Source organism: Physeter macrocephalus, chromosome 8 (assembly GCF_002837175.3).
Source record: "Physeter macrocephalus isolate SW-GA chromosome 8, ASM283717v5, whole genome shotgun sequence".
NCBI lineage: Eukaryota > Metazoa > Chordata > Mammalia > Artiodactyla > Physeteridae > Physeter > Physeter macrocephalus.
Genome location: NC_041221.1, coordinates 110753700 through 110779833, shown reverse-complemented (window position 1 = coordinate 110779833; position 26134 = coordinate 110753700). Strand labels below are relative to the sequence as shown.

The following is a 26134-nucleotide window of genomic DNA, read 5'->3' as shown; positions in this document are numbered from 1 at the left end:
AAAGAAAATCTACAAATGCTTCTAAATTATAAAAAGTATTCAAATTATTTAATATCTATTGTATATTAAATCAGGTCCCTAACACCCAACATAAACAAAATGTCAACCCCATATGGATTAAGCACTTTAAAATGAAATGTGCACCGCTTACATGCAAAATCTTACTTATGCTCCTGATGAGAAAACTGGAATATGGCACAAGGAGTGGGATAAGAAAAACAGCCCACTTCTCACTCTCCACCCCTTACAGGGTGCATTAGTTTTCTCTTGCTGCCATAACAAATTAACACAAATCTAGCAGCTTAAAACAACACAAATTTATTATCACAGCTCTGTAGGTTGGAATTCTGTCACGAGTCTCACTGGGCTAAAATCAAGGCATCAGTAGGGATGTGTTCTTTTCTGGAGACCCCAGGGGACAATCTGCTTCCACGTACATTCAGGTGGTTGGCAGAATTCAGTTCCATGCAGCTGCAGAAATGAAGTTCCTGTTTCCTTGCTGGCTGTCAACTGAGGGCCATTCCCAGCTTCTAGAGGCTGTTTGTATTCTTTGGCTTCAAGGATCTTCCCCCTCCATCTTCACAGCTAACAATGGAAGGTTGAATCCCTTTCCTGCCTTCTCTTCTGCCACATCTCTGACTCCCCACTTTTCCTCTTCGTTTTTTATCTCCTCATCTCATGGTCCCTCACGTTAATCATATCTGCAAAGCCCCTTTTTTACTATGTAATGGAACACGTTCACAGTTTCTGGGGATTAGGGTGTGGACACCTTTGAGGGACCATTAGTCTGCCTACCATACAGAACAAGGAAACTGGGTCTGTTCCACGCTTGCACTAACACTGTATGTCATTTGTACATCTTTCCGTAATGCCTCTGCTCCAACAGGGTAGAAAATATCTCCCTTTTCTCACGTCCTTTCTGCTTGTGTTGGCTGAATTACTGAACTTTCCTTCTCAGGCTACGTGAGGTCGAAGCAGACAGGAAGATGAAGAATTTAGAATTAATTTCCTAACACCAACATTATCCAATATTGAAACAAATGCCTCCCCTCTATCTGTTCTTGAACCATCCAGAGTTTAGGGACGAGTTACAAGGGGCAGATAGGAAAGAATGGGGTGGGAACAATATGTCAAGCCATTAAAAGAAAAAGAGCAGCATAGTTCCCCCTTCCTTAAGAACTCAACCCAACAAGTTTCCATACCTGGGGTGGCAGTCAACAAGGAGAGTCTAGCTCATGAGAGTCATTAATTGGGTGTCACTATGTACAATACAGTGTGAGATAATTCAACAAACCTTCCTTAATTCTTTAAACTAACCTATGTGGTACATAGGTAAAGGTATTATCATGTAAAATAGGAACCCTGGGCTTGGAGAGGTGGTCATATACCCAAAGGCACAAACGTCAAAGAGCTGGATCGAAACCTAGGTCTGCTGGCTGCTCAAGCCCAAGGAAATTTCCTCTCCCTGAGTTTCCCTAGCAAGAAGGCAAGATTGAAATTTGTTATAATCCTCAAATGGTACCCTTCAGTGTATTCAAGTAACACTCTTTGAGGTGTCATTCTTCTTCCCCAACCTTTCTCTCCCCAGATGTTACAGAGAATTCCTAATGAAGGACTTAGAGTTATTTACCTCCTTATTATCATATACATTTACTTCTGTATGGTCACTGTCCCTATTGTCCCAACAGTGATGTTATCATTCAGGCCAGTCCTTGTGTGATGATCACTGGGCTATGGGCTTAAATTTTCTTTTTCTTTTCTTCTTCCTTCCTTCCTTTCCTCTTTCTCTCTCTTTTTTTTCTTTCTTTCCTCCCTCCCTCTTTCTTTTTCTTTCCCTTCCTTCCTTCCTCCCTCCCTTTCTTCCCCTCCCGCCCTCTCTTTCTTTCTGCAATAAGCTTCAGAGAAACAAAGAAAGGTGCTGGGATGTGGTCTCTCTGGGTGAGTCTCTATAGGACTCACAGGTGCAAGGAGACCCAGGTGCTAACACACAGTCCAAATCACCGCAGTCTTTATGCCTTCAAGGAGTTATGGTTATCAGCAAGAAAGTAATTAACTACCTCTGCTTTCTTTCGGTGGTAATAATCAATTCTAAACTTCCAGCATAAAATCCCAACTCCTTACCACAGGTACAAAGCCCTACATGATTCGCTCCTGCCTGTCTCTTTCGCTGCCTCTGATGCCACCTTGCACTCCACACGCGGCTCCAGCCACGCTGGCCAAGGTCTAGCTTCTGAGCACCTAAAAGGTGACTAGTCTGAACTGAAATGTACTGGAAGTATGAAATACACGCTGGATTTTGAAAACCTAGTAGGAATAAAAGAATGTAAGGTATATCACTAATAATTTTATAGTGACCACATGTTGAAATGGTTATACTTAGCACATGTTGAGTTCCTCTTAATTTAACTTGTTCCTTTTTAATGTGGCATTTCTAAAATTTTAAAATGACATTCGTGGCTCACACTAGACTCCTACCGGACAGCACGATTCTATCACATTTTCCCCTCCTTTGTTTCCTTGGCACTTACACTATCTGGACTTAACAGTGTCCACATTACCTGTTTAGTGTCTTTCTCACCCAACTAAAACGTAAGACAGGAACTCTGCCTCGTTCACAGCGGATTCCCAGGCATTTAAAACAGCGTGAAGCACAGTAAGTACTCAATAAATATTTCTGGAATTAATGACCTTACTCTTCCTCAGCTGGAGACGGTGAGCTCTGTCTGTCCTCTCCCAGAACACGAGGTCTCAAGTCCTTTGGGCTACACCCGCAGCTCAGCGCTGACCGTGTGCTCTTGACACCGGGTGAAGGGGTGGCTGGGTATCCACACTGGATAAACCCGCCTCCTGCGCGGCAAAAGCTTCCCGCCCGACGCCCCCGGCCCTCAGCGAACTCGCGTTCCTCAGAACTCTTTTCCCCAGGCAGCCCCGCCTCTCGGCCTATCAATGGGCACTTCGCCCTCCGGCCGCACGGCGGCGTCTCGCCGGGGCGCGGCGGCCAATGGTACAGTCCGTCCTCCCCGCGCTCCTCGAGAAGTGGGTCCTTCCAGTCATAGAAAAGCATTGTGGGAAGGCCTCGCGTTCTTTCTAACCTAACCTCTCCTTCGGCGTGTAGGGCGGCGGAGGTTCGGGCCGTTCCGGGCCTGTGGCCGCCTGGCCTCCGACGGCTGGGGCGCAGGGCAGGAGCGCGCGGCCGCCGTGAGTCTAGTGAGGCTGGCGCCGCGGCCGGGCCGGGTCCGAGGCTCCCGGTCCCTGAACGCGTGGAGGGCAGCGGCCTGGTCTGGCCTCCGCCACGTTGTCGGTGAGACCTCAGAAAGCCCAGAAGCGGCCTGTGTTCCCACTCCGGGAGATGCGGCGAGGGGGTGAGGGCTTTGGGGTAGATTGGTCATCGACTGTATGTCAGGGAACTTTTAATAGAAGCGGGGGTTTCTTGCGTGTGACAGGGAAAGGCCTCACCGTATAACGGCACGTATGCCTACTTTGTCACGGTGGGAAATCAGGTCAACGCAGAAGTGCCATTTCAGATTTAGATCTTGATAACTGTGTCCTGGTGCAGAACTTGGCGGAAATCGAAAGACCATCACCAGCTCTGCAGGCGAGTTTTCATGTTCCTGCAGAAAAGACCAGTCGCCTGGAAATTTTAAGGTTTCAGCCATTTGAAAGACTTTAATTTGGTGTTCGTTACCTAGTCGGATGTTGAGTCGTAAAGGAAACTGTAGAGCTGGGCTTAGTTCCTCTCCCAGCTCAACACAACTGTTCATCTCAGCCAGCTGTTTTGGGGTCCGCAGCTTTGTGCCACACAGCATTCCTTACGCGGTTTTCTTGCCGCCTTTGTGTTGCCCGTTCACTTTTGGAAACTAGTGGATGAGGTGTCAAAAAAGGCGTAAACCAAACACTTGTGCAGCCTTTTCCTGCCCTAGTATTTGACATCTTTGGTGTAGAAGCTGCACAAGTAACAGTTATACTCCTATATTATGTACACATGTGGTTTTGATTCTGCCAACGTTAAGTGTATGTTTCTCTTAATATAGGTTTTTGTTTGTTTGTTTTGTTTTTGTTTTTGTGGTATGCGGGCCTCCCTCTGCTGCGGCCTCTCCCGTTGCGGAGCACAGGCTCCGGACGCGCAGGCCCAGCGGCCATGGCTCACGGGCCCAGCCGCTCCGCGGCATGTGGGATCCTCCCAGACCGGGGCGCGAACCCGGTTCCCCTGCATCGGCAGGCGGACGCGCAACCACTGCGCCACCAGGGAAGCCTTCTTAATAGGTTTTAATTTTCGTTCAGGTGAAAGATGGATGCTTGAAGCATAGACTGCTGCTAGCTGACTACTTACTATCTGGGAGCACACAGATGACCTAAGGTAGGGTGATAGTTTTGAATTAGAAGTTGTCATACAGCAGTTATTTGTGATGTGAATTTTATCTTTCTAGATTGGGGGGCCTTCTCTAGTGGGTATTAAATTAGTTATTAACGGTTCACTAGTATTAGTACTGCTGCATTTGTAAACAAATTGTTAACTGCAAATGGGATAGCTTCTTCCCAGCTTATTTGTCATGAAATCTCTACATGATTTTGTGTGAATTGTAAAAAAACCACTTGGCAGATCTCAGGCATGTTTTATGTTGACATTTAAAGTCCAGAAGTGCATAACTTAATCCAGCGAAGAAGCATGTACTGAAAGTTTTTAAGATGTGGTGCGTGTAGATGTTTGCTTGTTAAATTGAGTGCCTTATTTTTCCTTTTAGGATGTCCTCGGTGAGGAACTTGACAACTTGATCTTCGGGAGTTGCTTAGAGTATTCAAAATTTCCAGGATTGCTAAAAAAAAAAAAATAGTGCTTTTGGATAGTCCATAAATGTACATCTAAAACAGTGGGGCTAAAAATAAAATAATTTAATGTGCTTCTTGGAGGTTTGTGTGCTAAGTGATTAACTGCCAGAAAATAGCATTCTTTCTTTTACTGAAGGATCATAGGGAGGGTACCTCCCTCTCCCAGCAACTTCAAAATTAAGTTAAATCTCAGCTGTTAAGATTAACATTCAGAAAAAAAGATTAACATTCAGTGATCTCGATCACTGATAGCCTCATGAAATATAGGCTTATGCTAGGCTCCAAGGAGAAACACGTGCTTTCTTCTAGTGCCTCTTGCATGATGAAGTGAACTAGACTAGTTGGTTTCTAGGTCACAGGTGTGCTCTATGTTACTGCATTTTTTTTTTTTAAGCTAAAAGCAAATCTGCCTTCACTTTGCAGGAAAGAACAAATAGTGTATTTGGGCATTCAAAATATTTATTGAAAGCAGTGAACTAGGATATGGGAACACAATGGTGCACAAACACGGTTCCTCCCTTTGGAAGCTTACCCTTGAATGGAGGAAATGTCATCACAATTTAAAACTTTGTGAGACAAGTTCCATGTATGATAGGATTTGACCGAGTCAGGGAAACCTGAGAAAGCAGTTAGGACTAAGGGTAGGTACGCATTTATGTAAGGCAAAGCTGACCCCGTGCCATGTACAGAGGCCTTGAGCTAAGGAAATGGGTATGACCATAAGTCCAGATTTCTGACTGTTGTAGCTTCTTTCCCTCTGAGTGTCCTCATTTAGGTATAAGAGTTGAGTGCTTAATGAGGCTTGAAGGTGGCCATTATGGGAGCTCTGGGTGTTACAAAATGAAGCTGAACAGGTAAGAGGCCAGACCACTTAAGGCTCTGTATAAAGCAAGGGGAAATCCATGATGGAAATGCACATTTGCAAGAAAAGGGGTGCTGATGATGGGCCAATTGTAGGCTACTACCACTGTCTATGCGAGAGATGACCACCTTGGACCAGGATGGTGGTAAAGTTAAGGTAGAGAGATAGTTAAAACTATAGCAGGCAGGAGTTAGTAATAAAGGATGTGTCCATAATGACTGCTAGGTGTGTAGTCTTGTACATTTGCAAATCCAGCTGGGGAGCAGCATTTTCAACTAGCTCTATTTGAATTGCCTTAGAAATCTAAGTGACCCCTTGGTACTACACTGGCTTTTAGTCTAAGCTATAGAAATAAACCGTGGGAATAAATGAGATCCACTGGGGTAGTGGAAGAGGGCCTAGATTTGAGATACTCTTAATTAACTGGAGAGGTAGAACAGCATGAGCTGCAAAGGATAGTCAGAATGGTAGAAACAAACAGAATATTGTAAGGTAGCCTAAAAGTAAACTTGGATTTGGTGACATGAAGGTGATTTTTGAGGTCCACTTTAGTGGAACAGTGGGGGAGAATCCATATTAGAGATGGTTTGAGGTAGTTGAGGACACTGGCTACAGATAATCCTTTTAAGAAACTTGGAATGGGAGAAAAAAGTGGTAGCTGGAGAAGAATTTGTGGTTGTGAAATTTGGTTGGCTTACTCTTTTTAGATGGTAGTCTAGCTGAGAGGAAGCAGCTGAATATATAAATACTGGAGATAGCAGGGATGAGAAGGCTGAAGGAGATGGGCTCGAGAGGACAGGTAGAGGGGACAGGAGAAAGGGAAGGACTAGGGTTGATGGCAGCCATGGCGACGCTTGTCTGTTGGGTAAGGGGAAGATAAAAGATGTCCTGCATGAGTATTTCTATTTTTCCTGTAGACTGCAGTCATCTGCAGAGAGGAAACGTCTGAAATAGTATTTGGGGAGAATTAGCCAGGCAGACTGGAGGGACCATTTCGGGTTGAGCGTCATGAATTTATAAGCTGAGGTCAACTGAAATCCACACATAGCCTTTTTTTTCTGAAAGCACAAGACAAGGACACTAGAAATTAAAAGCAGCACTTAACAAACTTTTTTTTAACATTTGCAAATAATTGGTGGAACTTAATGCCACAAAATACAGTATTACAAAGAACATTTATGTGAATAAAAATATCTGCAGTGTGAAAGTGATGCTTCAGTCATGCATTTGTGTGCAGGCAGAGATCCACCCAGAGTTGGGAAGAACCTTTTCATCCCACTTGGTGTGCTACTGCACAGCTAGCCGGCTGCAGTCCAGGATTCCAGAACTTTGAACCGAAGCATCTGGTGTTGGTTGTGGCAGACACAAGATAACTTGGGAGTTTCCAGGAAGGAAAACATGGCATCAAGTGAATAAGTTTTAAAATACTGTCTTTCCAGTTACCAAATAAAAAGGCCCTTACGCACAAATATACTGTAGTTAAACCTTTAAAAGATGTAACAGACTCCATTATTTTCTTCTGAAGAAACACTTCTGCAGGTCCAAGATATTTGAATAATTATAATTCACAGTTTCAAAGTAAAGGTGGCACACACACCCTTCCCACCCCCCCATCCCTAGCCCATCACTGGGATTAAGTCTCTATCTTGAGGCGTGAAGCTTGGGTAGTTTTTATTGTTTTTGCTGTGTGTTTTCCAGCCAGATTGCTTGTAGATGTCTGAGATTTTTCTTCAATCAGGCTATCTTTAGACCCGTTTCTTCTCTAGAAAAGAATGCATTTGAAAAATACAGAAAGTTAAGATTCAGAAAAGAAACTACAGCCAAATCAATTTTATTAACAAATACTAAGATTGAAGACATGAAGTTATATTTAGGAAAGGTATGTAATGTCAAAAGCTGTTCAAATATTCCCTTTATTTAAATAGTTTTGATAAACAACATGAAGATTTTGTTTAAATCTTAAAGTTACTCTGACAATTACATGCATAACAAATCTTACTCATGAAAATCAGGCATAAATCTCAACCCATTCCCCCAGTGAAGTGTCATTTCCATGGTAGTTGCTGCTAACGCAGGCTCTCAGGCCTCCCACTTTTCCAAGGAGGGGCAGAGACATGAAGAGCATGAGGAGCTAGGTGTAGTTTTTACTCTTCCCTGATTGTATTTTCAGTAGTCACTGAAAGAAACATGTACAACACAATGCCCTGGGGACCCGCATCACTTGGGGCCAGAGCTCCCTGTTAGCCGCGGTGGCCCCATCCTGGAGACATGGGAGTGGAGCTACCAGAGCCTGAGCACCACACCCAGGGCTTCTGGAAGTGGGTCATGTCCTCCCACAGCCACAGGTGGAGGCCCTGAGGATGACACTAAAGTGCCTCCACAGCTCCCTCTTCTGCTTAACAGACCTGCTCTTAGCTCCTTTTATTAGAGATGGCCCAACCCGTCAGTAGATCTGGCTAACAAGCGTACTTCCTTCCGCACAAATACCTGCCCATACATAATGAGCTACACTCCAGAATTCCATTATTTTGAGATTCATTTGGGCTAAAAATAAACTACCCTCTCAGAGGCTGTCTTTCATCTGTTCCTACGACTGCCTTGATTTGATTTACTCATATTCAAAGAGGCACTGATGGAACAACAATTCTGCTAGGCAGGAGGAGTACACATCAAGCTAATTTTGGATTGTCAGACGTTACCTGGGACAGGTTTCTAGGTAATGGGAGAGGGAGGAGGACACCAGAGCATGAGTAACTCAGGGCAGGGGAACAGAGAGCTAATCTGTCAGAAGAATCACTACCTTTTAAGTTTGTTGAGGGTTGAACCTATCTCTTCTGCCTGCACACCTTAAAGGAATAATCAAAAGTCCCTAATCCACCCCACTTTTACCAGCCTTCTGCATGAAAAAGTAAGGTGAGGTGTAGGGAGGCCAGGCCACTAGCAGAACTCTGGCATCATTGTGGAACTTAGGAAATGCAGCTTTCCCACTTCCCCATATCGTTTGCAACCAGATCAGTTGTTTCCTTTTGGCACTTAGAATAAAATCCAAACAAACTCTTTTCCCCATGGCGTCTAAGGCCCTGCATTATCCACCCTCGTTCCCCTTTACTCTGCTCAGACCTCAAACACCCCGGCCCTTTCCAGCCTCAGCAATTTTCCCCACGCTCTTCTGCTTCCATCAGCCTTTCACGAATACTCACATGGTTGGCTCCTTCTCTACCTGTGAGTTTCAGCTATAGAGGTCACTTTCTGAGATGGTCTTCGCCCTGTCTTTCTAAAGTGAGGTCATATGTTCGTTTTCTAACACAGATCTTTGTTTCTTCATAATGCTTACCTAGTTGTTTTCTTTTTTTTAAAATTGTTTTACCTGTTTACTTTTATGTATTATGTGTCAAGGCCAGGAGTCAGCAAACATTTTCTGTAAAGGGCCAGATTATAGACTACCTCCTGTCTCTATTGCATATTCTTTTACCCTCTCCACAAGCAACCCTTTAAAAACATAAAAACAATTATTAGCTCCTGGACTGTACAGAAACAGACTGCAGACTAAATTTAGCCCTTGGGCTGTAGTTTGCTGACTGTCCCAGTGAGTGCCTTGTCACTCCTTAGACGTGCTCATTAGATAGCTGTTGAATTCAAAATCAAAGGTGTCCCGGAGACAAGCTTAGAATCAGTGCCATTGATTAAAAGATGCATGTGAGTTGTTCTTATATGCAGCACAGTGACGGCTATTCTTTCAACGTTTCTTGTGTATAATTTAAGTTTTTTGAGATTCCTAAATGATGGTGATTAGAGAGTCTAGAGTAGTTGGAAAAGCAAAAATACATGAAATTCCCATTTGTATTGAACCCAACTTAAATTTAAGACAAAAAAAAGAGCTTTGAAAAGTAACAGTGCTTATTAATCTTCCCAGCAACTTTAAGAGGTAGGTTATTATCTACATTGCAAAGAAATTTAGTCTTAGAAGTTAAACAATGTTCAGAGTCACACAAGTGGTGTGTGGAGACAAGGAGACACCAATGCAGGTCCTGTCTGAATGTGAAGCCTCAACTAATCATGAATGTAATTTTTTTTAAGTGCTATTGACTTGAAACAAATTGTTTGGATAAACTATTAGCTCTCCCAGATTTATCTAATCAAAAATTACACAGGGCTTCCCTGGTGGCGCAGTGGTTGAGAGTCCGCCTGCAGATGCAAGGGACATGGGTTCGTGCCCCGGTCCGGGAAGATCCCACATGCCACGGAGCGGCTGGGCCCGTGAGCCATGGCCACTGAGCCTGCTCATCCGGAGCCTGTGCTCCGCAACGGGAGAGGCCACAACAGTGAGAGGCCCGCATAACGCGAATAAATAAATAAATAAAATAAAAATTACACAGATTTTAGTGGAAGTTGTGGTTAACCACTCAGATCTCCATTCCAGACTAAGGCATTCATTCCCCAGCAGCTTGGACTGTTGGCTGCCATACAGCTCAAAGCTGAGCCCCTGGGACTTCCCTGTTGGCGCAGTGGTTAAGAATCTGCCTGCCAATGCAGGGGACATGAGTTCGAGCCCTGGTCCGGGAAGATGCCACATGCCACAGAGCAACTAAGCCCATGCGCCACAACCTCTGAGCCTGCACTCTAGAGCCCATGAGCCATAACTACTGAGCCTGCGTGCCACAGCTACTGAGCCCACGAGCCACAACTACTGAAGCCCGCGTGCCTAGAGCCCATGTTCCACAACAAGAGAAACCACCGCAATGAGAAGCCCGTGCACCGCAACGAAGAGTAACCCCTGCTTACCGCAACTAGAAAAAGCTCGCACACAGCAACAAAGATAAAATGCAGCCAAAAATAAATATTAAAAAAACCCAAAACTGAGCCCCTCCCCAGGAACAGCCCTGCGCTGAAGAGAGCCACCTTGTTCAAGGTCATGCCCCCTCCCAGGGGCACCCTTTACCCAGTCACTTGCTACATGGTGAGTGTTTAAGGCCCAGCCCCCTTGTCTCCAGGTGGGATGAATCAGAAGGGCCATCTCAGCTGCAGAGATCCCCATGGGATCATCTGATGCCTTTATTGGGACTATACCACTCAGTTCAACTCTTGCCTATCTATTACTCCCCAAACAAGTGTTGATCCTAAGAGCACTTTTCAGTATACCTCCTCCATGCAAACCTCCATTGCAGAATCTCTTCCTAGGGAACCTAACCTAAATTAGCACAGGCTTTTTCTGTCCTTGCTCAAGTCACTGACAAAAATGAGTCAAGATAAGCACAGGGCAGTACATGACGGATACGCTGGAGTCAGGGTTCTTAGGTTGTCCGTGAACTTCCTGAATTATATGCTCATGTGCATTAAATATGTGCTTACATGCATTTTTATGGGAAGGAGACAGTAGTTATAAATGCCTTTCAAAGGGATCCACAATCCAAACAATCCACTGCAAACAACAGGCTGATACTGATCCATTAAAAACATCAAGTTTGTTTCTAGAGTAATGATTTAAACAGATATAAATCCATCCAACAACCTTACACAGCCTCCATGTTTTTCTATCGCATTAAAAAAAAAATGAGAGATGATGTCAAACACCTTGCTGAAATATGTCTGCTACAGTGCTCCCCTGATAACAGCTATCTAATTCAGCTGAGTGTTACATTGATTTTGTTAAGGCAGCTAGATGCTGTTCCATGTCCTTGAATTCCATTTTGACCACATTTTTTAACATTTCCAGAAGAAAAGTAATTCTCTTTGATGAAGAAGACAAAAATAAAATAGGACTTGAGTAATTCTCTGTCTGCCATCAGTTAACGATCGAACATGGGCCCCCCCTGAGTCTACCACTTTATCCCTGTTTCTCTGGCTCAAAAAATAATCTAGACATACTTTTTAAAATTAGTGAAGCCCACTGTTTCTTTATTCTGGCTCCAAACAATCTTACAATCTTTGTTATCATTGGCTTTGCCCCAAGCCTCAGATCATTTTAGACCTTACACTACCTCTAGCTCTCACCCCTAATATAACTCTTCCCAGGTTGTGCCTTGTCTTGATCACACACCCTCCCTTCCTTCTCCTTCCATGTTTTGTACATGTTTTTTTTTAAACACAGAATCTTGTCATCAGTACAACACCTTCTTAAAACTCGATTATTACCTACCTGATGAACTGTGGAGCCACCAGAACCCTGAGCATCTGAAGATCGGGTCACAGGAAGTGGAGGTACAAGATCCGTTTTTGAACTACAGAGAGTCAGTTTTAGAATTAATGACTGAGACAGTACCTAGAATCACAATCTGAGTTGGAAAAGGGCTATAGCAAAGTAAGCATGTTTTACATATCTTTGTATTCCTTACACTGCCTACCACAGTGCTTTACACAGATAGGCATTTAATAAATGTTTTTGAATTAAGTTCAACGGGTTAAGTAACTTGCCCAAAATCACAGCAAATAACTAGAAGAACCAAGAATATAACATAGGTATGGTTCCCATGTGCTTTTCTTACTGTGATATGTTGTATAAATGGATTTGTGATTTGTTTCTAGAGAAACACTTATTGGCCATTTATTCTTTTTTTATAAACCTATGGAGCTATAGACAGCAATGGCCTACATTTTACAAGCAAAATAAAACAAAAAAAAAAACCCAGCCTATATCTCTCTCCAATGGGCTAGCCTATCTCCCAATTTGTTAATGTTTATCAAAGTTTTAAGCCTTAATTCAGAGTTTAATGGCTGACACTCCTACCCAGAAATACCAAGTACATGAATTTCCATGACTATAGTACTTTTACAAATGGATGCATAGTTATTTCATTAACACATTCATTTAACATATAGTACCTATCATGTCAAGCTGAGATATGGCCACTTTCCTCAAAAGAGAAACTAAATAACACAAAGAAACAAACTAGTGTAATATATAACATTTGCTGTAGTAAAAGAAGACAAAATGCCATCAGTTCAAAAAGAAACTCTTATGCCAACTTCTCTCAAATATGGATGCATTTATTATTCAAAATAGAATAGCTCATGCATTTTCTCTTTCTTCTGAAAGCTTCAGTGCATAGCTTGGAAGGGCCATAATTCAGCCTAAGTATAGTCTAGGTCTGTGCTATCCAGTACGGCAGCCACTAGCCACACATGGCTGCTTAAGTTTAAATTAAAATTAATAATATTAGATTTTTAGTTTCTAGGTCACACTAGCCACATTTCAAATACCCCATAGCCACAGATATAGAATACTTCCATCACTGCAGAAAGTTCTGTTGTACTGTGCTGTTCTGGAGCCATGAGGGTGATGATGTACTCACACTTGCCTACTTACTTCACTTCTGAGAGAACAGATCGCTCTCCATCTGAACACTGGGACCTGCGATACTGGCGGTAACTTCGAGGTGAATGAGAATGCCGGATGCGGACTGGGTCACCTTGAGTCCTAAACAAGACACCAAAAACCGTGGAGACAAACACAGCAGAAGTCAGAACAGGATAATTTGTAGATTTTCCTTAATATTGAAACTGCAAAGGAATAATAACTTGGAGAGTTTTAAAAAGAATGTGATTCCTCTAAGCTTGGAAAGCCTAAGTGGCTTAAATCTCACAAGTTAACAAAAGAAAACTGCCTCCATAATACATGAAAATAAAACTTTATAGTACAGTTGACCCTTGATCAATACTGGGTTAGGGATACCAACCCTGAGCAAAGTCGAAAATCCCCATATAACTTTACAGTCTGCCCTCCTTGACTGAATCCCTCCATGGATTCAGCCAACCAGGATCCTATAGTACTGTTGTACTTATTTAGTGTAAAAAATCCCAGTATAAGTGGACCACCTACAAACAGGCAGTTAATGAGAGAGAGTGATTGCAGTACAGAATGAATAATTAGCTTTAATACCCTCTTTTCTACTTCTTCCTCTATAGTTATTTTTAATTTTAGTTAAAATGTAAAGACAAAGCACTGAATGGAACACCACTGAAGATTAAGAATGGATTACTCATTTACAAATATTAATAAAACTTTTTAAAAAAGACTTTCAAAGACATACTCTATTTTAGTGTATGGAATCTCTTTTAATTGTTCTTCTGACAGTCCAGATGGATCCACAAGTTCCTTTCTAGAAGGGAATGATCATGAGAATTAAAGTTTTGATACTGATATAAATACTAACGCCTTCCACAATTGGCAGGTGAGTTTCCCCCTTTCCAATCTTATTGCAAAACACGGTGTTAATAAAACTAATAGAGATAGAAGCCAGGAACGAAGATTTTAAAACTAGGATTTATTTCAGGAAAAAATGGGAGGAAAACCTTTTCTGTAGCTCTTCTACCTTCTTCCAGTTTTTCTATATCGGAATGTAGATGACTCTCCAGCCACCCCCATTTCCCTACAAAAGATCTGCTTCTCTCCCCTGTAGCAGGTGTCTTATTTTCTTACAAATTTCTTTTCCTTGATATTTATTTATACAATATTGGCCTGTCTGAGGCTCATTTACAGGCGAGGCTAACTGGCCTCAGGAGAGGAGATGTCAGGGCTGCCTGCAGAGGTCTGCTGGTGTGGTAAGGCACCACCACTGAGTGCCAGGCTCCACAGAATGACGGCAGTGAAGGCCTCCTGACAGGCTTCAGCCCGAGGCTGCCTCTTGGTGTCAGTGGTCTTCCTTGTAAATGCCTTCAAACCACATGGGTTTTTAAAAACAGTACTCACTGAATATGCTTCCATAACTCTTCTTTTGCTTGAATATCGGGACTTCTCCTATAAATAGAAAAAACAACACTCATCTCTGCAAACATGCTTCATCTAACAATCTAATCTCTAACTTTAGAAGAGCTACAACATTAACTGTTTCCAGACTGTGAAGTTCTTATTTGCCAGCTGACACCAGACAAGGAAAGACTGGACAGGGAGGGCTAATGTGGGATGGTTAGTACAAAGATACCGGACAATTTATCTGCTAGCCCACTAAAAAAAAAATCACATAAAAATCAGCCATAACCAGGGCTTCATTTAATGAAAGAGCTTAGAACTACAGGGGCAAATCTACACACCCTCCAGTGGTGGTTTTACAGTGAAGAATGATTTGAGGCTTCTGTTTCTGGTCCTGCTAATTACTTCCAAGAAAAGGCAAAAGAATTCATCCTGATTCTATTAATATGAACGAGTCCCAACATGATCTGTGATTACCTAGTGGAAGCAGCCCCACAAGGGCAAAGAAAATGGTGGGACAGCCAGATTGGCAGACTGTGCGCCACTGACCCACTGTCCTTTCTTGTTGCATCTGACGTTGCGTTTCCAGGCCGCGGCGTGGGCCCACAAAGCTGGAACCTATCTGTGGCCTGTGCTGCCGCCCGCCACGTGCCCTTCTCTATCCTATATACAGAGCCCACAAATCTCTTCTGCTCCAAGAACTACTTGAATAGAAACTGTACCACTACTTTTAATTTCCTAAAATGAGAAATTCAAAGCCAGCATTCAGGTGTTCACACTCCCCATAATAGCAATGAGAACTGGAAATCTATGATCACAGCAATTGTTGCCACAGAATGATTTTTTTTTTTCCTAGTGAGAAAATAAGCTTCGTCAGTCCTTTCAAGAGAACCAAGGTCTAATAAAGGCCCAAAGAAACGACCCAAACCCTAACAATTAAAATGCCTGGAGCTAAACAAAGCCACTGATATTCTGTCCTGTGGAATTTTACTTTCATAATCTGTATCAGCATTTCTGGGCTCAATATTACTTTCAGTGTATGATATTATCATTGCTTTTGTTTTTCTTAGTTAATAAGGGCATCGCTGAGGCATTCTGGTAGGGCTTTCTGAGCCCACAGAATACAATAAACTACTTTCTAGCAATTGAATTGACTAAGTGGTTTTTCCTTTGTGGAGAAAAAAACAATCTGTCTGTAAAGACCTTTTAATCAACTCAAAAGGAGTCAAATACAGAAGATAAGGGGAAGGAGGTCTTCCCTGGTGGCGCAGTGGTTAAGAATCCACCTGCCAATGCAGGGGACATGGGTTCGAGCCCTGGTCCGGGAAGATCCCACATGCCGCGAAGCAACTAAGCCCGTGCGCCGCAACTACTGAGCCTGTGCTCTAGAGCCCGCGAGCCACAACCACTGAAGCCTGCACGCCACAACTTCTGAAGCCTGTGTACCAAGAGCCCGTGCTCCGCAACGAGAGAATCCACCGCAATGAGAAGCCCGCGCACCGCAAAAGAGTAGCCCCCGCTCGCCGCAACCAGAGAAAGCCGCGTGCAGCAACGAAGACCCAACACAGCCAAATATAAATTAATTAATTTAAAAAAATTTTTTTTAAAAAGAAGATAAAGGGGAGGAGATGAAGCCTTGGTCTCAGACATATAAAATATGGTATTGTTAAAGGTAGAGTTTGTTATAAAGAATAAAATTGTATGCTTAAAAAAACTTAAATGCTTCTTTGGAAGGATTTCCTATATGGGATCTGCCTTTCCTACATTTGGCTGGTCTGATTCACTAGACAACATGTTAACGCATTCAATGATACTGCCAGAGAAGGTGCTAATGTTAAAAGCACTAAGCTATTATTCTGTTCCCAGAGAGAGATGGTTCCATTGTAATTATACATCAGCATCTGATTCTCACAGGAAGTCACCCAATAATCCATAGTATTATATAATATCTAGGTTAGGAAGCTACTCTGCTGGGAATCATTCTTATTTCAGGAAGGTGCAGTAGTGAGGCTATCTTCAAGTTAGAACAGGGTGTCTCAACCTCAGCACTACTGACATTTTGGGTCAGATAATTCTTAGTTGCTGGGGGCTGTCCTGTGCACTGTAGGATGATTAGTAGCACCCACAACCTTGATCCCTAGACGCAGTAACACCTTCCCAGTGGGACAACCAAAAATGACTCTGGACATTGCCAAATGTCCCCTGGGGGGGAAAAACTGCCCCAGATTTGAAACCACTGGTCAAAGGTATGATGAGGAAGTAAAAGAGCTAAGGTTTCGTTCGTGAAGGAACAAAGAGGCCAAGTTATTGTAAAGATCCATTATGTGGCTATTGAATAGTGTTGGAGAGAATGAACCTGAGGCAGGAACTAAATCTTAAAAGAATGAAGGAATAATCTGATGGCATGAGTCTCAAAGCTAAGTGCTGGGAGGGAGGGAGACGCAAGAGGGAAGAGATATGGGAACATATGTATATGTATAACTGATTCACTTTGTTGTAAAGGAGAAACTAACACACTACTGTAAAACAGTTATACTCCAATAAAGATGTTAAAAAAAAAAAAAAAAGCTAAGTGCTTTGAGGGAGGAGGGGAGGAGAATGAGAAAAAGCAATAAGGGGCAAGGAGGACACGCCCCCCAAGGCCACCACACCAGGCCCAGTGGTGGTGAAAGATAATGAATATGAGCAACATACAAAAAACTGATAACAATAGATATTTCTGAGTGTTGGAATTGCAAGTAATTTTTTATTTTCTTATTTATACTTTCCTATCTTGTCTGATTTTTTTCTTTTAGCCAAGAGAATTTCTTACGTTAATTATAAGAAAAAAAAAAGGTATTTTCATGTTTTAAAAAGCTACTACGGGGGGGAGGGATAAATTAAGAGTTTGAGATTAACATATACATACTACTATATGTAAAAAAGATAAACAACAAGGACCCACTGTACAGCACGGGAAACTATATTCAACATCTTGTAATAACCTATAAGGGAAAAGAATCTGAAAAAGCATACGTACAACTGAATCACCTTGCTGTACACCTGAAACTATATGTACAACTGAATCACTTTGCTGAACACCTGAAACACAACATTGTAAATCAACTATATGTCAATTTTTTTAAAAAGTTATTAATGCTGCAATTCCACAAGAAATGCCTTTCATTCCCATCTCAGAAAAATTAGCAGAAATGTTACCTTAAAAGAACATCAGTCCTTCTAGCCATAAATATTGATCTTAAAAAATTCAGGAATTTAGTCTATATGTTTAAATTCTACAGCAACATAATAGTCATATATTTAACTAAACTGACTTCTGAAATGCCAGCAAGTTTCAAACAGCGTTAAGACAAGGAAAAGTCCCAAGGCTAAAAAAAAAAAAAAAAAAAAATGCTAATCTCCAACTGTTAGACTACCTGTGATTTAATAAATGTAAACACAGGCTACATGCTAATGAGAACTATATCATTTTTATGCTGACATCTGCACAAATTTCATCAATAATTTAGGATGATTTCATTAGGTGCAGCTCAACATCATTTTGTGGATTCAGAAAGCTGTGGAATTTTAACAGCCATTTTTCTTAATTAAAAGGCTTAATTATGTAGGTGCTTTACTTGAACTCTCCAAATAAATTCCTAAGGAAATAGAGCCATGAGCTGTCCATAGGTACAATGTATATATAAAATATACATGCAGTCCAGTATTAGTCCAATATCTTTCAAAAGTATCCCTCATACACACCTTATACCAATAACTCAAATTAATATTCACCTTTCAGAGAAATTTCTTTGATGAGACATCATTTAGAAATAATTTTTCTTCTTCCTTATAGTCGTCTTCTGCATCCTCCAAATACTCTAAGTATATTACCTAGAAAATATTATACTATATGGCATATATTATAGTATATATATATGCCATATATTATATAGTATAGCATATAATTTATGCTATATATTATAGTATAGTAGTTAATATACTACATTTTGTGTATTAGATTATACTGAAAATAAAATAATAAGTATGACAGCATTTGACTTATTATTTTTGTGATCTTATACTGACCACTGCCATAGAAGGAAATTTAGAGCTGAAAATGTGTTACTAAGAAAACTAAGTTTCCAAAACATCTTTATTTAAAGAATTCAAAGCACTTAACATATATCTCAGTAATTCCTCATCATATTCCTGAGTGGTCAGAATAGATATGATTAGGAGATGTCTTAATCTTCCCCTCCTTCCCTCTCCCACTCTCAGAATTAAAGAAAGATTAGAAAGCCACAGAGCCCAGAAACCTAGCTGCTGAAGATCGCTCAGGAGTCACGTCCAGGGACTTCACGCTAAATCTTTTTCTAAGGCCCAGACTTCTGTTTTGGGTTTAACTGGGAACATCATTCTACCCTGATAACCTCATCTTCCACAGTAGCATTTTTCAATAGAAGTAGTAAGACATTATTGCCACCAGGGGGAGCCTGAGCCTTCACGCACACACAGGTTGAACCTATGAGAACTTAACTGTTTCAGCTTTGATGCCTCCTCCAAATATCCCAGTGAGTAAAAATTCATCCATGTAGAAAAGAAGTTTCATCTAAGTTTCCTAATGATAAGCAAACGTTAATGTCATGGCAATGCAGCTGAAAAATAAACTGGATAAAACCGTACTTCTCACATTTTTCTAGATAATATCCAATCATATTTCAGTTTAATGTGTTTTAGGAGAGAAGATTTTGTATTTTACACTACTGTATGTCTCTGGCATTTAATAATAAACACAAGCTTCTAGTTTATCATTGGAGATTTAAAAAACAATGAGTGAATCATGTATGAATGATGTATCATAACATTCATCCTCAGTGGATACCTCTACATGGGCAATTTACAGACACTGTAGTAGGAATTCAAGAATATGGAAGTAACTGAGAGATATGTGGTTTACTATATATCTGAAATGCTACATATACGCAAATATATCTGAAGAACACTTTTAATTACTTCCTTCAAATGGTGCTCTAACCATGTTTTAACTTAAGAAAAAAAAAAAAGCTGTAGTGATTCCTAAATTCTCAAATTCTAATTTTCATGTGAGTTGGGCCCCACCCAACTCTCTTCACTTCTCAGCTCTTCCTCATTTCAAGGGAAATAAAATCAAGTACCTTGTTTATACAGATAAACTGAGACCTGGAGAACTTACTAATTACAGTAACTGCAATTGAGTATTTACTCTGTCACTTGACGTATGTGATCTGACTTAGTAATGTTCAGCGAAATCTCATGAGGATGGTATCATCTGTGTTGTAGACATGACACTAGGAGTTTGTGGAGATTAGGTAATAAGCTAACACTCGGAGACACAGAAGGCAGACAGAGGTCTGGTCTGACGATAGCACCCAGCAGATATTTTTTTAATTGTCAACAAACCTCAGGTTTTTAATGTCATAGCTCAAATAAAAGGCAGAGCCCAGTTTGTCCTAAATAAAGCAATCCATCATCTTGTAAAATTTGAACACTTTTATCCAGTTGCCTACCTGACATTTCCATTTGATCACCCACTTGGTTTTTCAAACCTAATGGAGCAGAAATCTTGTCACTTCCCACACATCGCCAGACCACCCCACTCCATCTCATGGATGGAGTGGGTAAAAAGGCATGTCTACCCACTTAATCCATCAACTCAAAATTCATCCACGGTATCTCTCACACTATGAACCTGTTGGCTCTCCTTCCAAAATGTGTGTTCATCCACTTCTCTTCAATTCCACCACCACTATCTTTTCTGAGCTAAAACCACCTTGCACCTGGACCACCAAAATATGTTTAAATTGCTCTTCCTGCTTCCTTGTCTTTCTCAATCTGCTTTTTACTCAGCAGCCAGAGCAACTTCTGAATGAACTGCTCTTCAAACAGATTTTTTTGTTAACTGTACTTTGGCCATATCAGCTATATAGTTAAACAATCAAGTACAGTTACAACGTCATCCTACAAACATTTACTAAGTCTTTTTATGGTTTGCTTTAAGACTAAATTCCAGAAAGGTACACATCAAACTCTTAACGGGGTTCTCTCATACAATTGCATTGTTCTGAAATAACCCTCTGTCTGATCTGATATTTTTATCATGAAGGTAAGATTTAAAAGAAAGTTTAAATAAGATTTTAAATTCAAAGTATCATTAGGCTCTTTTCTGATTTCAGTTGATCCGATAGAAGCAACACCCAATTCAAAGATATTACTCTACCTCAAAAGAATATTCCTGGGCTTCCCTGGTGGTGCAGTGGTTGAGAGTCCGCCTGCCGATGCAGGGGATATGGGTTCGTGCCCCGGTCCGGGAAGATCCCACATGCCGCGGAGCGGCTGGGCCCGTGAGCCATGGCTGCTGAGCCTGCGCGTCCGGAGCCTGTGCTCCACAGCGGGAGAGGCCACAAGAGTGAGAGGCCCGCGTACCGCAAAAAAAAAGAATATTCCTAAACTTCCACTTCTGGTCCAATGGAGTAACTGGTATCAGACAAACCCTCCCTTCCCATCCTCAAAAACTATAAAATAAAACAAAATATACAAAGCAACTTTTTGTCAGACACTGGGCAACAGATACCATATGCCTGTGATCTCTGAGAGAAGGGAAACGCAAGGTTAGCCGCCTCCCCCTCCCCCCACCAATTTGCTCAAGTTTTCTGCCTGGGGGCACTTTCCCAATGTTGTACAGGGAGGTGAAACTCAAGAAGCAACAGATTCACAGGGCTGAGGAGGTAGAAATCAAAATTTGAGGCTGAAATTTACAGTGCAGGATAAAAGAAAAAAGTAGGACTCCAGAAGTCTGCATGGGGTTTTCCTTAAGAGGTTGGCTGAGAACATTCACTACATTTAATCTATACATAAGCTGGGTGGGACTCTGAGGCCTAACAGAAAACAGCCACTGCAAGGCTGAGAGCTGTGTGAAGTGGTAGCAGACAAGGCTCTGTTGCAGTCACAGTGGAGAAGCCATGCTGAGCACTCTGTGCATTCAACTAAGACTCCAGAAAGGCCAGGCCTTAAGAATAAGGACCAAGCCTAAAGTAAAGAACATACCCTAGGCTAAGGACAAAATCTAAAAAGTCCCACCCTATCAAAGCATGAAAAATAAGATCAAGAGGATCCAACAGTAATTCAGTTGCCTTCCAGAACAAAATTTGATACTCTTTAAAGGAAGACAACATAACCCAGAGACAACATAATCCAGACCTCCTACAACATATCCTCTAAAATTTCCAACATGCAATAAAAAATTATTATACATGCAGAGAGGCAGAATAATATAGTCATAATCTAGGAAAGAAAAAAAATGTAAGTAGTCAATAGAAATAGAGTTTGAAAGACCCAGATATGGGAATTTACCAAGGGCTTTAAAACATCTTTTTGGAGGGGGGAGTGGGGGCACTGTGAGGCTTGTGGGATTTTAGTTCCCTGACCAGGGATCAAACCCAGGCCCTCGGCAGTGAGAGCTCAGAGTCCTAACCACTGGACTGCCAGGGAGTTCCCCTAAAACATCTTGTATAAATATATACAACAACTTAAAGGAAAATAGGAACATAATCAATGAATAGATGGGAAATCTCATCAGAGAAATGGAAAGTATAAAAATAACAAAACTGAAATTCTAAAACAGGGAAGTACAAAGTTCGCTGAATGAGTTTAATAGTAGACTGGACTATGAGGGTAGGAGGAAGGGTTGATGAAGTTGAAAACAGGTTAATAGAAATTACCATGATTGAAAAAAGGGAGAAAAATTTGAAACATGAACAGAACCTCAGTTGCTTGTGGGACAACATCAAATGGTCTAACATACATACAACTGGATGCCCAAAAGGAAAAAGAGAATGAGTCAGAAAAAAAATTTTGAAAAATAATGGCCAAAAATTTCCCCAGTTTGGTGAAAAATACCAAATTACAGAAGAAGATGATAGATACAGTTGACCCTTGAACAACACAGGTTTGAACTGCTCGGGTCCACTTATACACGGATTTTTTTCAATAGTAAATACTACAGTACCTATACAGTCCAAAGGTGGTTGAATCCATGGATGTGGAATTGTGGATAAGGGGAACTATGTATACCAAGGGCCAACTATAAGTTATACATGAATTTTCGAGGGCATGGGAGGGCTGGTGCCCCTAGCCCCTGTGTTGTTCAAGGTTCAACTGTATAAAGAAAACCACATTTAGCCACACCATAATCAAAGAGCTAAAAAGCTAAAGATAAAGAAAAAAAAGTCATAAAAGTAGCTAGTGAAAAAAAGACAAATTCCATACAGTGTTTACAGAATGAAGGCTAACTTACCACAAATGACAGAGATCAGAAGACAACAGACAATCTCTTTAAGGTGTGAAAGGAAAAACCATCAACCCCAAATTTGATAGATAGTGAAAGTATCTGTTACAAATAAGAGTAGAATAAAAACATTTTCATATAAAATAAAAGACAATTTATCAACTACAGACCTGTATTACAAAAAATGCTAAAGGAAGGAAAATAGAACATTGGATCTAGAGAAAGGAACAGGACAGGTAACAGTAAACTGGGTAACTGTATTCATTTTCTATTGCCACTGTAACAAATTGCCATAAATTTAGTGGCTTAAAACAATACAAATGTATTATCTTACAATTCTGTAGGTCAGATCTGACACTGGTCTCCCTGAACTAAAATCAAGATGTTGACAGGGCGGCACTCCTTCCAGAGGGCTTTAGGAGAAAATCCATTTCCTCGCCTCTTGCAGCTTTCAGAGGCTGCCCACATTCTTGGTTGATGACCCCTTCCTTCCTCCATCTTCAAATCGAGCAACAGCAGGTTAAGCTGTTCTCAAATTGAATTACTCTGACTTCCTCTTCTGTCCCTTTTTCCACTTTTAAGAACCCTTGTTGTTACTTGGGTCCACTTGGATAATTCAGGATAATCTCCTTGGCAGAAGGTCAACTGATTAACAATCTTAATTCCATCTGCAACCTTAATTCCCCTTTGCCATCTAACATAAAATATTCACAAGTTATGGAGATCAAGACATCGACATATCTAGGGGACATTTTCTGCCTACCACATTAACTATAAAATTTTGTTCTTTTCCTGATTTCTTTTAAAAACAATGTACTGTTGAAGCAAAGATGGTAACATTGAAATGTGGGGCTACTAATATGCAAAAATCAAATATAGGACAATAGCACAAAGAACAAAGAGGGGATAATTGGAACTATATTTTTCTAAGATTTCTAAGTTTTAATAAAATTTTATGATATTAATCCTAAACAGACTGATAAATTAGGAACCATACTGTAAGTAATAAATGAACCACTAAATAAAAAAATAATAAAAAGTAGTATAGGTAAGATGTCAATATAAAAAGTAAAATAGAATACCAAAAAATATTCAGTTAACACAAAAAACAATAGGAAAGAAGGAACAAACTAACAAAAAATAGATTCAGTAAACAGGAAGAAAGAGTAATATGGCAGACTTAAACCCCAAAATATTAATAATTACATGACCCATAAGTATCCTAAACATTCAATTTAAAAGTTAGAGATGGTCAGACTAGATTAAAAAAAAAAAAACAACAACCAAATACTGCTGTCTACAAGAGATCAAGAGATGAGCTTTAAACATAAAGATATACTTAGGTCTAAAGTATTAAAACATATATACCATGCAAAAAGTGAGCATGAAAAAGGTGTAATGGTTATATAAATACACACACACACACACACACACACACACACACACGAGTGTGTGGATATAATGGACAGAGAAAAAAGAGTATTACCAGAATGGTCAGACTAGATTAAAAAAAAAAAAACAACAACCAAATACTGCTGTCTACAAGAGATCAAGAGATGAGCTTTAAACATAAAGATATACTTAGGTCTAAAGTATTAAAACATATATACCATGCAAAAAGTGAGCATGAAAAAGGTGTAATGGTTATATAAATACACACACACACACACACACACACACACACACGAGTGTGTGGGTATAATGGACATAGAGAAAAGAGTATTACCAGAATAAAGAGGACATTTCATAATGATAAAAAGGTCAATTTATGAAGACGACCCCCCCCAAAAAAATTCACAAATATGTGTGTACCTAATACCAGAGCTTCAAAATAACTTGAAGCAAAAACTGACAGAACTAAAGGGTAAAAGAGACAAATCCATAATCATTATTGGAAATTTTAACCTCTCTCTCTCAATGAATGACTGAAAGGTAAACAAAGAAATCAGTAAAGACATAGACCATCTGAACAACACTATCAGCAAACTAGATCTACTTGACATTTGTAAACTATACCCAACAACTGAGAATGATTCTTTTCAAGTCCACAAGTTCATTCATCGTTAAAGACTATATGCTAGCTCTTAAGACAGATCTCAACAAATTTGAAATGACTGAAATCTTACAGATTTTTCTTAACCAAAACATAAGTAAATTAGAAATTAATAGTAATGAGATATGTAGAAAAATCTCCAAATACTTGGAAATTAAATAACACACTACTAAAAAAAAAACCAAGGTCAAAGAAATCACGGGTGAAATTAAAAATTTTGAACTGCATGATAATGAAAACAACAACACATCAAAATATATGAAATATAGTTAAAGCAAGACTTAGGGGAAATTTAGAACTTTATACTTATATTTAAAAAGAAGAAAGGTTTAAAATCAGTGTCACCTTAAGAAGACGAAAAAAAGAGCAAATAAAAGACAAAATAAATAGAAAGAAGTAATAAAGAGTAGAAATCAATGAACTAGATAACAGATAAAGAAAATCAACTAAACCCAAAGTTAGTTCTCTGAAAGACTAGAAAACACAACTAAGGAGAAAAATACAAGACACAACTTATCAACATCAGGAATGAAGAAGGTAATATCACAACAGATGTTCAAAGGATACTAAAGAATTATTACAAACAAATTTTTTATTAAAAGATTTGACAGCTTAGATAAAATGAACAAATTCTTTTAAAAACACCTACTACTTAAACCTACACATAACAAGTAGACACAATCTGAACAGCCCAGTATCTGCTAAAGAATTTCAGTTTGCAATTTATTTATTCATTTTTTTTAAGAGATACTAGTTTATTTTTTATTTTATTCTATTTTTGGCCACACCGCACAGTGGCATGCGGGATCTCAGTTCCCCAACCAGGGATTGAACCTGTGCCCCCTGCAGTGGAAGCCCAGAGTCCTAACCACTGGACCACCAGGGAATTCCTCAGTTTGTATTTAAAACTTTTCACAAAGAAAATCTGTGGCAGGGTTGGTTTCCCAGGTAAATTATATCAAATATTTATGGAAGGAGTACTGCTAATTTTACATTAACTCTCAGAAAATAGAGGAAAAAAAGGAAAACTTCCTAAACTATTTTATATGACTGGCATAACCATGTTTAAAAAAAAAATAAAAACCTGACAAAGATACTACAAGAAAATTATAAACCAGAATTTCTCATGAACATAGGAAAAGAAAATATTAACAAAATAATATCAAATAGAATCCAGCAATATACGGAAAGGATAATAGATCAGAATCACTAAGGTCTTATCCCAGGAATGCAAGGATGTATCATTCAAAACTGAACCAATGTAATTCCTCCACTGACAGAATAAAGAAAACTCATATACAATCATCTCAGATGCAGAAAAAGCTAATAACAAAATTCAAGGGCTTCCCTGGTGGCGCACTGGTTGAGAGTCCGCCTGCCGATGCAGGGGACACGGGTTCG

The 26134-nt window shown here is 40.3% G+C and overlaps 1 protein-coding gene, 1 long non-coding RNA gene and 1 other non-coding gene across 5 annotated transcripts in view; 2 read left to right on the top strand and 1 right to left on the bottom strand.

Annotated features, from left to right (window-relative positions):
- Window positions 1-3083: 3083 nt before the first annotated feature.
- On the top strand, window positions 3084-4907 carry LOC102991900 (uncharacterized). Its single transcript, XR_003681005.2, has 3 exons — window positions 3084-3301; window positions 4282-4357; window positions 4743-4907. It is a non-coding gene; the product is annotated as an uncharacterized lncRNA (long non-coding RNA).
- Window positions 3827-3961, top strand: LOC112065638 (small nucleolar RNA SNORA13). The gene has a single exon (XR_002892138.1). It is a non-coding gene; the product is annotated as a small nucleolar RNA SNORA13 (small nucleolar RNA).
- Window positions 4908-4957: 50 nt separating the features above from the next.
- EPB41L4A (erythrocyte membrane protein band 4.1 like 4A) overlaps window positions 4958-26134 on the bottom strand; it is a 273927-nt gene continuing 252750 nt past the window's right edge. For 2 of the 3 annotated variants that reach the window (XM_024122305.3, XM_024122298.3), the window contains 5 exons: window positions 14376-14423; window positions 13717-13785; window positions 12993-13103; window positions 11826-11907; window positions 4958-7451 (listed from right to left, as the gene is read on the bottom strand). In XM_024122305.3, the coding sequence (XP_023978073.1) occupies window positions 7323-7451; window positions 11826-11907; window positions 12993-13103; window positions 13717-13785; window positions 14376-14423 (439 nt within the window). In that variant the 3' untranslated portion in view covers window positions 4958-7322. The remainder of the gene's footprint in view (window positions 7452-11825; window positions 11908-12992; window positions 13104-13716; window positions 13786-14375; window positions 14424-26134) is intronic. The other variant, XM_028493131.2, reaches the window with a different exon arrangement.